The sequence below is a fragment of the Agelaius phoeniceus genome, chromosome 18, assembly GCF_051311805.1.
Source record: "Agelaius phoeniceus isolate bAgePho1 chromosome 18, bAgePho1.hap1, whole genome shotgun sequence".
Classification (NCBI taxonomy): domain Eukaryota; kingdom Metazoa; phylum Chordata; class Aves; order Passeriformes; family Icteridae; genus Agelaius; species Agelaius phoeniceus.
Genome location: NC_135282.1, coordinates 1,076,428 through 1,090,894, shown reverse-complemented (window position 1 = coordinate 1,090,894; position 14,467 = coordinate 1,076,428). Strand labels below are relative to the sequence as shown.

At 47.9% G+C, this 14,467-nt stretch overlaps 1 protein-coding gene across 2 annotated transcripts in view; it reads left to right on the top strand.

Annotated features, from left to right (window-relative positions):
- TMEM132C (transmembrane protein 132C) overlaps nucleotides 1-14,467 on the top strand; it is a 175,763-nt gene that overhangs the window by 134,922 nt on the left and 26,374 nt on the right. Inside the window, exon 4 of one of the 2 annotated variants that reach the window (XM_077187983.1) lies at nucleotides 300-483. The exons of the other annotated variant lie outside the window; for it this stretch is intronic. Coding sequence (XP_077044098.1) covers nucleotides 300-483 — 184 coding nt within the window. The remainder of the gene's footprint in view (nucleotides 1-299; nucleotides 484-14,467) is intronic. 2 annotated transcript variants of the gene reach the window in all.

Here is a 14,467-nt window from a genome sequence, read left to right as displayed (position 1 = left end):
CTGGCCTTAACTTTGGTTGATCAGAGTCCAGATCCAAGGCGGAGTATGAAATATGTTTGAAATATCAAACAGAACTTGGAATGGAATGTGTGTTATAATAAGCTGGATTTCATCCCTCCACAGTGCCCATAGCAGAAGCTTGGAGTAATTATGGATAATGCCAGTTTGTGTGCTCTGAGGCAGTTGTAGATTGCAAAAAGTCTTGTAGAAGTGTGATATGCTCAGGTAACCACCTGCATTGGCAGTGTTAGCTGGTTCCCTTCAGCAGCCCCAGTAATGGCTCTGTTTGCTGTCCCCAGGAGCACCAGCCTGTTCCACGAGGTCGTGCAGCTGGAGTTTGAGATCGCCAGCTTCAGCAGCCTGTCGGGCACGCAGCCCATCAGCTGGCAGGTGGAGTACCCCCAGCACGGCTCCTCCGAGCCCGCCCTGGCCGAGATCTTCATCTGCCAGAAGGACCTGGTGGGCATCGTGCCCCTGGCCATGGTAAGAGCCCCTCCCAGCCCGTGCCCACCCCGTGCTGAGCCAGGCAGGGCCAGCCCAGCCTCAGCAGGGAGAGCTCCCTGCCCTGGCACTGCCTCTGGAACCATCCTCACTCTGTGCACAGCACCCAGGTGCTGCTACACTGACCCCACAGGAGAGGGATGCTCAGAGGGAAGGGGTGCTGAGAGGATGGGATGCTGAGAGGGAAGGGGTGCTCAGAGGGAAGGGATGCTGAAAGGAAGGGTTGCTCAGAGGAAGGGGTACTCAGAGGGAAGGGATGCTCAGAGGAGGGGGTGCTCAGGAGGAAGGGATGCTGAGAGGGAAAGGATGCTGAGAGGAAGGGATGCTCAGAGGAAGGGGTGCTCAGAGGGAAGGGGTGCTCAGAGGGAAAGGATGCTGAGAGGAAAGGATGCTGAGAGGAAGGGATGCTCAGAGGAAGGGATGCTCAGAAGGAAGGGATGCTCAGAGGAAGGGATGCTCAGAGGAAGGGATGCTCAGAGGGAAGGGATGCTCAGAGGAGGGGGTGCTCAGGAGGAAGGGATGCTGAGAGGGAAAGGATGCTGAGAGGAAGGGATGCTCAGAGGAAGGGATGCTCAGAGGAAGGGATGCTCAGAGGAAGGGATGCTGAGAGGGAAGGGGTGCTCAGAGGAAGGGATGCTGAGAGGAAGGGATGCTCAGAGGGAAGGGATGCTGAGAGGGAAGGTTGCTCAGAGGAAGGGATGCTCAGAGGAAGGGATGCTCAGAGGGAAGGGATGCTCAGAAGGAAGGGATGCTCAGAGGGAAGGGATGCTCAGAGGGAAGGGATGCTCAGAGGAAGGGATGCTCAGAAGGGTAGGATGCTCAGAGGAAGGGGTGCTGCCTCTTCAACCATCTCCCTCATGTTTAAACCCTCAATTTCTTGGCTTTTCCCACAAAACCCAGTAGATTTTTCTTCCTGCTGCTGATTGCCTTGAACTTGCAATTCCAGAGGGCCTCAAGGACCTTCTGCTGAAGGCCAGGTTGCTTGGTCCTTGGTAGGCTGAGGCTGATACTGATTCTTCTGCTTCATGACCTAATAGTGTAAGAACTTCTGGTTTGAGGTCAAAAATAGAAAACAATAATAGCCTCAATAATACATTTAAGAACCATGAAGTGCAGACTTTCCTGTGAGTAAATGGTTTGGGTTAAAATCTGCTCTCTCTGCTCAGTGTTTTTGGAAAACAAGGAATTTCACTGGATTCTCCAGCATTTCAGCTGTGCTGTTGTTAGGCAGGCATTTTATTTTCTGTTGGTCAGGATTTGGAAGACTTAGACATTGCTCTATGCTTCTTGTGAGTGTTGTCCCTCCAGTGCATCATCTTGGTTGCAAAATTTTGGCAGTCTTTTCTTTGAACAGTGTTCAGCAGATAATTAGATGAGTATTATTTCCTGGAAGTCCCAATCTTCAATATATTCTTCCCCTTTGAAGAGTGAAACTGCTGCTCATATCAAATGAGGTCATGGCCAGCAATTTCCTGATCCACAGTCTGTCAAGTCAGCAGAAAGCCTGCACTGCATTCCAGATCTGAGGGGGAAATAATTGTCCTCATTACCTGTCAGCTTGAGCAGGGAATATTTATTGGAGCATCTGTCCTCTAAGGACTGGAGAACGTGCACGAAGCAGAATTTTTGTGGTCAGATTTTATTTTGAGATAGATGCCTTCCACTGCCAAACAACAGGCATGTGTCTTCTGGCAGACTTTCTGTCTTCTTGCTCTTTTCATGAAAGAATTCATCAGCTTCTTCTCTGTGTTCCATATCTGAGGGAAGGGAGGTTCTGATATCTCCTGTCAGGGTGTGATGCCTCTGCACTTGCATTCAGGGTTCTTGCAGACTTGTGTCTATCCTGCATTAAAATTCATCTGCCTGCGAGGGTTCCTGTAAGAACTGAGGTCTAAAAGGATGAGTTTAGTGTTTTATAAATCATGTAAGGCAAGATCCTTTATTCCCAGCAGATTGCCAGTAGGCACTGTGGGTTCAAACAGAGGGTTCAAACAATGAAATCATTAAACCTTTCTCTTCACAAAGCTTTCTTGTGTTTATCTCATTGCTGTGCCTTGTGATAACACTTAGCCAGAGCCAAAATACACTGTGTTAACAGAATGCAGCTGGATGGAGCACCAGAGCACAATTGGCTTTACTAGCAGGATGCTGGTAGATAAAGGGAATTTTCACTTCTCTCTCAGCTAACCCTGCACATCCAGCCAGGGTGCTTCCTTCGTGCAGGCATTAATCTCCAGCTGAGCTGCTGAGCTGGCAGCTCTCCTGCTCAGGAACAGGAGTCCCTGAGAGCACAGAGGGTGACCCTGGCCCTGCTGGGGAGGCAGCTCACAGTCTGTATCTGCCTGCCCAGCACAGCAGCAGCACGGGGCTGTGTCCACAAATGAGATCTCAGTGTTGAGCAGCAAGTGGGGTTTGTAATCCTCTGGGGGAAAGGAGATTTTGTTGATTTTAAGCACGGAGCATTCCAGGGTAGAACTGCAAACATGCAAAGCCAAAGCTGTCACTGCACTTTTTTAAGAGTGAGCAGGAAAAGGAGCTGCCCAAGGACACTGCAGTGTCCCAGCTGTGGGGGCTGCTCAGGTCCCTGCCCTGCCCTGAGGAAAAGTCCCTGGAAAGTCTCTCAGCAAACTTTTCCCTGCTTTGGGTGGAGCAAAGATAAAGGCTGCTCTGACCCATGGACTGGAGCTCGTCTCCTGTGAGCCATTCCAAACTTATGAAGCAAGGAAGATCATGTATCTTTTATTGCCCTGTGCCTGATTACATTACAAAAAGAGTTGTAAGATGAAAACCAAGTGGTCTTCAAAAGATTAGTGCAACTGTTGCTATGGCATTCTGAAAGAGATGAAAGAATTGACATTGTCAGCAAGAACTGAACCTGAAATTTTAAAATGGCCTTGTAGGGCTTGGATCAGTGGAGCAAGTGTAGGGTAAATCAGCAGATCCATCTGCTGAAGGGAACTGATGGGAACTGATGCACCCTGATGCAAACTGAATCCTTCCCTGTGAAAGAACACCCTGTGAGCTGCTGCTTGATCCAGTTTCCAGTTTGCACCCACAGGAGCCTGGCAGTGCCAGCATCACTGTGAGGCTGGGACTCTCAGCTGCTCATCAGGCACTGTAGTTCCTCGAGTGCTCTTTGCTCAGTTGTGCTTGGGTTGTGTTTCTGTGCATTCTGAACTCACAGTGTTGGTGCTCCTGCTGCAGGAGCAGGGGCTGGACCCACTGCAGAGCTGTGACTCAGCCAAAACCACTTTTTGACAGTTTTATGTGTGCTTGTTAACTGGCTTTCCATTAAAACAGAGGTGATCAAAACCTTAGCTCCCAAAGCACTGTTGTTTTATATACACATTTATGTCTGCTGTTCCCTGAGGTAAGGATTTTTTAAGGTATTTCATTGTAATGAAGTCCCTGCAATACCATTTTAAAATATGGACCTGAATAAATAGAGTTTTCATCCCTGCACAGTGTGTGAGTTCACACCATAAAGCTCTATCTAGTTCAAGGGCACACAAGTGCAGAATTCTCACTCTGGTTCATCTTTCAGTCTTTGGTGAAGTGGAGGCAACAGGCACAGAGGAGCTTTCCAGAAGGAAAAATCCATTTCCTAATTTGCTTATCACAAACAAACAAATGAACAAACAGATCATCCACGTGTCAGACTTTTCAGCTGACAGGTATTGTCTCAGATAACTCGGTTATGACTCACATGGAATAAATACTGGGAGGTAAGGAAATTTATTTTATGCAAAATGGAGTTATTCTATTAATAGTAGTGACTGGGACAGCTTGGATCAGCTCTGCAGCCCCGAGCAGAACCTGAAGTCAGGAGATTTCAGAGTGAGAGTGGAAGAGCAGAGTTCCAATGTCCTGGAGAGAAGGGACACACAGAGATGCTCCTGTGCCTCCCACTCCCCCAGTGCAGGCTGCTCAGAGGAGAGCAGCCCTGCTTCCTTCAGGATTAGGGGGATGTGACTGCATTACCTGTGCATAAATTGTTGGTATCAGCTGAGGACTCTGGACCTGCCTGTTCATGTAAAGCACCAATGTCACACAGGGACTGGGACCTGCAGTGCTGATTGATTCACCTTATCTGGGGAGAATTGGCTTTTTGTGCTGCCTGCCATCAGGAAACAAAAGCAAAACATGGACAAACCGTTGTTCATTGATCTCAAATTGGTCAGAAGGTGCAGACAGCATAAAGAACCCAAAATGGCTCAATTTAACGCTGCCTTTTGAAGTCCCAGAGGTCATTTCTACAGCCCTTGCACTTTGCCTCCAGCTTCTGCTTCCCTCCATTTACTGCATTCCTGCTTTCTACAGTCCCATTCAGCCCTACCTTTTGCAGGAAATGAGAATGGATCAATAAGGCTGTCCCAGCTGGCTGCAATGAGTATTTCCATTGGTTCAAGCTGAATGTCATTTTCTATGAGTATGTGCAATTTCCTCTTGAGCATCCCCCAATCCAACAATGCTATGGGATGGATTACTTTGGGATTTTTAAGATGCTGAGGAGAGGTGGGGCCAGCTAACTTTCAGGTTTTTAAAGATCTCTGAGAAATGTTAATATGAGGCTTAATAGATGCTCCTTAGTCTCGACAGGAGGCAAATCCTGCCAAGCAAACAAAAAATTGCAGAACAACAAGAATGTGCAGGGATACACAAAGTAAATGATTGGCTGCTGGGTGTGCTGATAGCAGAATGCTCCCCTGGAGGAGCAGTGCCAGGAACCTCTGGAGAATTCTGTGAATGAGCCAGGCTGATCCAAGTCAGGCTTGGGTCAGGGTTCAGAGAAGCTGAGCTCCCTGAGGGGGAAAGGAGGGACAGCAGGGCTGGCAGGGGGACACTTGTGTCAGTTCCTGGCACTGCACTGTGTCATGTGTGAAGTCTGGAGGCTGTGTTGTCTTGTGGTGTATTTTGGGGGTTGTTTTAAGTGTTGCTCCAGCTTTGTGGTACTGCCCCACCAGAAGAAGACATCTTAAACAGCAGTGAATATTTGAAGTGACAGCTGATGAAAATTCGTGTTGTTGAACACAGGCACAGAGGCAATATTCCAGCTGCCACACGTGCCAGCAGAGCCAGCAGAGTGAGCTGTGCTCAGGAGGGCACTCCAGGGCTGGCCTTGCTGCTGGAGCTGCTCAGGACTGTGCCCAGCTCAGGATTGTGCCCAGCTCAGGACTGTGCCCAGCTCAGGATTGTGCCCAGCTCAGGACTGTGCCCAGCCCAGAGGAGATGCAGGAGGGCAGAGGGCGCTGCCAGCAGGAGCAGAGCAGCTCCCGAGGCTGCTGCTTGCAGAGGTTTGCAGCTGGCAGAGAGCTGGAGTTGGAAGGCAGGGGAGTCCCTCACTGGTGACCCATCTGCAGCCTTTCAGGCTTTGCAGAGCTCAGCCATGGGCAGCTCTGCAGCTGGGGCTGGTCTGGCTGCTCTCCTGCAGCACAGAGCTGCTGCTGCTGCCAGGGCTGGGGAGCAGGGAGAACATGGCATGGCTTTGTGTGGGAGAGGGAACAGCACTCAGCAGCCTCCATGGCTGGATGATGCCTTCTCCTCTAGAATTAATGCACCAGTTCTCCATAAACTCAGTTTTCTCATTAGCTGTAGCTAACAGGTGATTGTCTAGACTTAACTAGTAAATACACATTTACTGTCCAGACTAACTCCAGACAGCAAACATTTTATTTTATTTTATTTTATTTTATTTTATTTTATTTTATTTTATTTTGTTGTATTTTATTTTTATTTTATTTTATTTTATTTTGTTGTATTTTATTTTTTATTTTATTTTATTTTTTTGTATTGTATTGTATTGTATTGTATTGTATTGTATTTTTTGTGGTTTTCCCTGGAGGGTAAATGGTCTGCAGCTCCTCAATGTGTCCCTCCCTCAATGTGTCCCTCCCTCAATGTGTCCCTCCTGCAGCTGAGCAGGAGCTGCCAGGGCAGGCCAGGTGCGTTTGCAGACAGGGCAGTGTCTCAGCCAGGTGAGCTGAGGTGGGATGGATGTGACCCATACACAAAAGCAGAAGGGATTTCTCTTCATTGGCAGCTTCCAGTGGTGATTTTGATCTCTGTAAAGAGAGTTCTGGTGTTCCTGGGGGAGGCCTCACTCTTCAGCAGCAGGTGAAATGTTTGCTTAGCAGAACTGTGCATTGTTTAGGCTGAACTCCAGTTGATGAGGTCTGAGGTGTTCCTGCTTGGACAGTGAAACGATGGAGACAACAGAAAGGGCCTTTGTCTAATGGGATGTAATGAGGGAGCATGGGGTTAAAGCACCACCATGATTTTATAAGGCTCAGTGTTTTAATGAACTGCCCCCACACCTTAAAAACCCAGGAGCTTTTCACCTTCAATTTGCTCTGGCTGCGTGTTTGCCTTGCCCTGCTCTCAGTTTACAGTTCATTATCCAGACAGATGCTCATCACTGGGGATGTTTGTCATGGAACTCACTCAGAATCTGCACTTCAAACTCACTGGTTCTGCTTGAGGAGATAAAGCACAGGAGAGGCAGGGCAGGGTTCAGCACAGTGCAGGGGACAGAGCTGGTGCTGTGCTCTCCTCTGCTGGAAGGCAGCAGCACTGGGGATGGCATTGGATTCACCCATAACCCCAGAACCAGAGGGGTACCAGAACCTCACCAAAGCTTGGACCCCCAAAAAAAAACCACTGTAAAAGATGCCCCAGCTGTCTGTGTGATCCCATGTGCTGAGGGAATTCCCAGCCCAGCCCTTATGGCCCCATTGCTGTGGGGTGTCCTTAGGCCCCAGATAAACTGCAGAGGGAATCCACACAAACACTGGACTTTCCCCTCAGAAACAAATCATGCCTAATATTTAATGCTCCAGCACTGTGGCATGACCACCAGCACGCTGGTGAGAGAGGGAATTTCAGCAGGCAAATGGAAAAAAAACACCACTGATATTAATTTTAATCAGGTCCCAATCATCTGATTTGTCCTCTGTATTTTTTTTCCTCTAGCAGAGCTGATTGTCTTTCTGCAAGATTTGTTACCCCACAGAACAATAATGCAGGCTGTAATGATGTAATTTATGGCTGTAATTTGCTTTTGGAAATCCTCTATTAGTGAAAAATAGCAACAGTGCAGTTTTATTAATTGCAGGAGGTGACTGTTGAATGCTGAGTGTCAGTGCCAGAGGAGTGACTGTGCTGTACTCTGCTCCCCAAGGGCCTGTAGGAGCAGAGCTCTGTGTCCTTTGGAGGCTGTGGAATGAGTGTTTTGCTTAAACTAAATAAGTGTAAAAATAATTCAAGTTCACCGGGAAGTTTGAGGAAATGACAGAGGGAAGCATTAGCCTGTAAATTCAGGATTGAGAGGCACAGCAGAGTGTTAGTGCATCCCATAATGTGCTCACACAGTCATGGCTCTGCAGAATTGCACATTTATTTACACCTTCTACCCCCAAACTGCTGCTTGCAGTTCAAGCCTTGAGCTTCATTACTGAGCTGCACTCTCGGTGTGCCATGCCAGGGAGAGCCACTTCAGCTCCTTTCCTTCTTTAATGTGGACATTTTTTACCCTGGCACAACACTTTTATTTCCATTTGCATAAACCAGACTTTACCAGGACGTAGCTCGGGGGAAAAGCGTGCGGGCAGAAATCACCTTTGTGTGATTTAAAGGTGAATTCCCTTCCTCTTGTGTTCTGGAGCAGCCCTGGGCTGGCTGAGGGCCAGGCTTGCTGTAACCTCTGTGCTCTTGAGCTCTGGTTTTGGGGAGCTGACAGAAGGCAGGAGCCTCCTGCTGCTCAGGTGGTGTCAGCAGCAGAAAGCAAAGCCATCCGTCTCAGCCCTGGCTCCTCAGCATCACTTTGTCCAGGCTCCTCCGTGCCTTTTTTTGGGAAGTTTTACACAGTTTGCTGCTTGGTGGGGCCAGCAGAGGAGCCTCTCTCTGGAGCTGGGACCAGAAGTCAATTGGAAGCGTGGAGAAGCAGGGCTGGGAGTGCCAGCTGGCACAGGTATCCCCAGGCATGTGCTGTAAGGATGCCTGGGAGCTGCAGGAGCCAGCCTGGTGTGGGAATAAATAAACTCCAGGCTCAGCCATTCCTCCTCGCTGCCCTTACCTCATCCAAAGGATGGGCTGCTCATGAAGCCCTGGGAGCTCTGACAGCAGAAACAGGAATTGTCTGGCGGGGTGGGAGCCCCATGTCTGTCTGCCCTGGGCTCTGTGGCTCTGTGGCTCAGGCCCACTGCACTTGGCTCATCCTTACAATGGACATGGACGTGCATTTCCTGAGCAAGGTTTGGCTGACAGGATCATTCTGTACTGCTGCTTCTGGGGGAAGGAAAATTCCCTGCTTGAACGGGGATTCTGGTCTGCCTCCCCTGCTCCAGCACTGGCAGGGCAGTTCTGGCCCTGAGGGGTAAAAATCAGAGTAATTCCATAAGTGAAGCCAGCTTTGTGGCTAGAGGTGATGTCTTTTATTAGGCCATCCAATAGAGCTGGGAAAAAAGGCCAAGCTCTCAAGCACACTGATCTTTTTTCAGGCCTCTTTGAGCTGGAAGTTGCTGTGAGATGCTCAGATAAAGTTAATGGTCACTGGGATTGCTCCAGGTTACACTAACAGAGAAAATGGTGCTTTAAACAAATGGGTTTGGTCCCTTGGCCTGTCATATCCCTGACTTACACAATGATCAGAGCAGCCCCTTTCAAGGATGCTTCTCCAGCCAGGAGCCTGCAGCAGGGTCTGGACAAGCAGCCCCTGCAGGTAAAATGTTTCTGCTTGAGGAAGGGGGAGATAATTGCATCTGTGGTTATACATACTGTATAGATTTAATTTTCCTCCTTCTAGATGTATGCCAGGTTTGGTTTCTATAAGGCCCACCAGTCTATCAGACATGTGTCTGATCAATAATTTAATTTTCCTGTGTCACTCTCTCATCTTTTTAACCACAGTGAGTTTCTGATGTCTGTACAGTATCTGCTCCCATTAATGCAATAATCTCGTTCCTGCCCTCTGTGTGCTTTGTTTATGTAGAGCTGCTGTGAAGTCAGTGAAATCAATAAACTATTTGAAGAGGAAAAATAATCTAGGTGCAAGGATAGGAAATAATAATGACTATTTTCTGCATTTTTAGGACCACTTTTTCAAGAGTTTGTGGTGGTTTTGTTACAGATTTTGCTTATCAAAAATTAAAATTGTACAGCCAAAATAAGAAAAAGAGCAAGTAGAAAATTCCTCTTGCTGATTTCAAACCAGACTAAATGAAATTGAAATACTGAAGCAGAAGCTGCCTGCTTCTCTTCCACTGTGGTTTGAGAAGGGCTCTGACATCCCCAGACTTCAGCCAAGTGCACGGCCAAGAACTGAGGATTCAGGAGCTTGTAGGACATGAGCTCTGCATATTAGAAGGAGAAAGCAGCTCATTAATAATCCATGGCATATTAATCTACCCAAATAAAACAAGTTCACAACCTCCAGAGCAGCCATAAAAACCACCCCTGTACCACGCAGCACCCCAGTTCTTTAAAACAAGGAATTGTCCTTGGGACTTCATCCTTGAAGTGCATGGAGCATTTAAAATTCCTTCAGCTCAGTGACAGAGTTCAGATCACCCTCACAGCCTCAGGTTAATGCTCTTCATGTGTTTCCCTCCACTCAGTTTCCCAAGCCCTTGTCTGAGGGTGCTCAATCAGATAAAAAATTCTGTGTATGGCTACATATTGCAAGTGTTTTCATACATCTGCCAGAAATTAAATGTGTATCATTTATGCACTGCATCATTGCATAAAACCAGAAGTTTTCAAGAGAACTTAGGACAATTTACTGCTTGTTTTATCAAGTGTAAGTGTGCTCAGAAGTACCTGCAAGTGTACTTGGATCCATGAGCAGCAGTGCTCTGAAGCAGCAGCAGCAATGGTTCTCAAGTGTGTTGGGCTCAGAATAAGGGCTTTTAACCTGTCACTTCACTCATTTTCATCTGTCTCCATTTCCTGTGCTAAAAGAGCCAGTTATGGTGCTGCAGTTGGAATATCTCAGGTAATCACTCACATTTCCAGCCATAACTACAATTTTTTCTCTCTAGATAATGTTTCCTATATTAGTGCTTTCATTTCTGAGTCAATTTAGTTAAATATTGAAAGTGAGGACTGAAATGGCACAAAGAGGAGCAGGTAGTTTCCTGTGTTACAAATAAGCCTCTTCTAAAAAAATCTGGGTTTTTTTCTTTTTTTAGTTGAGGTATATGCTTGGAGAAATAAAATGTAGGATTCTGCTTCTCATCTTCTCCACTCACTTTTATGTCCTTATTCTATATTTTAAGTGCCTACAGAAAGATGAAATGTGGGATTCTGTTTCCCGTCTCCTGCAGTTGTCCTGAAAGGTTTTTGTTAAGTTTTAATGGGTTCCAGAATTGTTTCCTTTGAAGTCCTTTTCAGTTCCAGACTCTTCCTCCACACAGCAGGAAATGCCATCTTTCTTTGCAAATGCAGATTGGCCACGGAATCCTGGCATGGCTGTTCAGCCAACAGAAAGCAGCTTTGGTGTAATACTTGGGTTTTCCACATTTAATTTTATTCCTTTATTTAGTATTATTCAACATTTGAGCTGTTCCTGGTGGGATTTGGTGCCACAGCTCCAGCAAGGCAGAGAATGCTCAGGTGCTCAGCCAGGTGTGCTGGGGATCAGCTGATCTGGGTGCTCTGGGTGCTCACCTCAGTCTCTGCTCAGCACTGACACATGGAGCCAGGATGGGGCTGATTTTAGAGAAATAATAAATTCACATCCAGGCAGTGGAACTTTACTGGTAGAAATATTAATGCAAGTGCTTAGATCTTTATTTCACAAGGGAGAGGAAATAAGATTTCCTGGTTAGTCTCAGTGCCTGTGGCAAACTCATACAGCTCCAAAATTAAGTTTTGAATTGGTTTTATGAACTGCATATGATAAAGTTAGTATAACAAATACAGTGAAGTAAATATTTACTTCTGAAACCAATTTGTTAAAAAAAATCGGAATTTGATTCTCAGTTGTTCAGAAGTAGAAGTGACAGGAGCTTCAGGGGCATTGTGGTTCTGGGGTTCTGGGTTCTGGGGTTCATTGTTCTGTGGTTCTGTAGTTCTGTGTTCTGTGGTTCTGGGTTCTGGGGTTCTGTAGTTCTGGGGTTTGGGGATCTGTGGTTCTGTTGTTCTGTGGTTCTCTGGTTCTGGGTTCTGTGTCTCTGTGGTTCTGGGTTCTGTGGTTCTGTAGTTCTGGGTTCTGTGTCTCTGTGGTGCTGGTTTTTGTGGTTCTGAGTTCTCTGGTTCTGGGTTCTGTGTCTCTGTGGTTCTGGGTTCTGTGGTTCATGGTTCTGTAGTTCTGGTTTCTGGGGTTCTGGTTTTTGTGGTTCTGTGTCTCTGTGGTTCTGTAGTTCTGGCTTCTGTGGTTCTCTGGTTCTGGGTTCTGTGTCTCTGTGGTTCTCTGGTTCTGGTTTCTGTGTCTCTGTTGTTCTGGTTTCTGTGTTTCTGGGTTCTGTGGTTCTGGTTTCTGTGTTTCTGGGTTCTGTTGTTCTGGTTTCTGTGGTTCTGTGTCTCTATGGTTCTGTGTCTCTCTGGTTCTGGTTTCTGTGGTTCTGGGTTCTGTGTCTCTGTTGTTCTGTGTCTCTGTGGTTCTGTGTCTCTGTAGTTCTGGGTTCTGTGGTTCTGGTTTTTGTGGTTCTGTGTCTCTGTGGTTCTGGGTTCTGTGATTCTGTAGTTCTGGGTTCTGTGGTTCTCTGGTTCTGGGTTCTGTGTCTCTGTGGTTCTGGGTTTCTGTTGTTCTGAGTTCTGTTGTTCTGGTTTCTGTGGTTCTGTGTCTCTGTTGTTCTGTGTCTCTGTGGTTCTGGTTTCTGTGTCTCTCTGGTTCTGGTTTCTGTGGTTCTGGGTTTCTGTTGTTCTGGGTCCTGTGTTCCTGCCTCCCTGGACCTGCTGGCTGTTAAGGTTCTTCATTGCACCTGGCTCTGGAGCTGGAGGTCAGAGAAGGGCTGCTTGTCCCCCCTCAGCAGGGGCAGAAAGCTGCCCTGTGTGCCAGCATGATTCCTTTCCCATCACCTCTGCAGGAGGGGCATTCCCAGCAGAATTTACAGCAGAATTTCTCAGGATTTGTCCCTTTGGGAAGGCCCCTCCTGCTCCTAACTCAGGGTGTGCCCGTTGCTCCTTTCCCTGCTGGCCAGAGCCATTTATGGCCTTTTCACATGGAATGCTGATATGATTTTACCTTTTTGTTCACAATTACAAAACTCCTGCTACAAAACAATTACAAAACAATGATGTGGGCAGAGCCCAGAGCTCTGTCCCTGGTTCAGGGTGACCTGGGCAGTGCCAGCCTTGCCTGTCACCACCTGCAGACAGAACCAAGCAATTCAGGTGCTCCAGTCCCTTCTTCCTTTGCAAGGGATGCTCACTTGTGACAGATGATAGAATTACATTTAGCAACACAGTCTGCATCTGCTGAATCAAAGTAATCACGGGTGATGCTCCCTCCTGCATGTCTGGATGCTAACAGGATGGATTCACTGAAGGAAAGTGGGGATTAGTCATCCTAGGATCCAGAGATATTTCTCTGCATCCCTGTCTCTTAATATATTCTACATCCCCCTTCTCTGTCTGCAGAGTGTAATTTATCAGGACTCCAAAATTCCACTAGCAGGGTATTTGAAAACTGTGCAAGCAGGGAAGAGAACTGAATGGTTTGTTGCTAATGTAGGGGGCCAGTAATTAAGATTTATCTTAATGTGGAGACTAAGCAGAGACAGGATCCTTGATGAAAAGGGCATTGCATTTGCAGAACACTGAGTTCCCATTCTGAAGAGACACTTAGATCTTGATCATAAATTACACTGTCCACAAAAGCTGCAGAGAAGATTGTGCAGGGCCCACAGAATTCCCACCCCAGCTCTGCTTTCTCTGCTGCTGGCCCCAGGAAGCTGCCCCTGTGTTCCTGGCAGGGCTCCAGCCCAGGAGGAGCTGCTGAGGGGCCCCAGCCCTGATGGGCTCTAAATGCCAGAGTCACCTTGCTGGGCAGTGGGGAGGATGAGGCTGAATCCTCCTGCCTGGTGTCCCTGCTCTCCATCCCCTCCCTGCCCCTCTGCAGGGCTCCTGGAGCCTGTGGGGAGACTTCTGGAACAGAGCACCCAAATCAACCAAACCAGACTTCCTGGGACAGAGCACCCAAATCACCCAAACCAGACTTCCTGCAACAGAGCACCCAAATCAACCAAATCACCAAACCAGACTTCCTGGGACAGAGCACCCAAATCACCCAAACCAGACTTCCTGGAACAGAGCACCCAAATCAACCAAATCACCCAAACCAGACTTCCTGGGACAGAGCACCCAAATCACCAAACCAGACTTCCTGGGACAGAGCACCCAAATCAACCAAATCACCAAACCAGACTTCCTGGGACAGAGCACCCAAATCACCCAAACCAGACTTCCTGGGACAGAGCACCCAAATCAGCTCATCCCCAGCACACCTGGTGAACACCTGAGGCTCCTTGTGCTCTGAACAGATCTGGGGATGAGCCAAACCCTTCTCAGAGCCTCCCTGGCCCTGTGCAGGGCTCCTGGAGAGCCAGAGCCATCCCAGGATCAGGGCTTCAGGCAGATGCTGGGCATGGCAGGGGCAGCAGTGCCAGCCCCAGCTCTGGGTGTGCCCAGGGCAGATGTTTGGGCTGTGCCTGTTCTTGGGGCAGGTGCTGCCCTGAATTCCTGTGCCCTGTGTGGTGTTGTGTTGAGCAAAGCTTTAGCAGAGAGGAGACTCCTCACAGTGCAATCACCACCCAAAGGAAGCTTTGAGTTCCTTTGTTCTCCTGTCCTCGGCAGGAGCAGACTGCAGCAATGGCAACTTCTACTCACAAGTCTGTTTCTTATGTAGATTTGGAATGGCCTGATTTTTCTCCACAGTTCATTTGTTCCTTAGCTGACATTTTCCATGGCTGTGTGGACCTCAGAGTCATGGAGTAACCTGGATTCAAGCTCCAGCCATGGAGAACGTGGA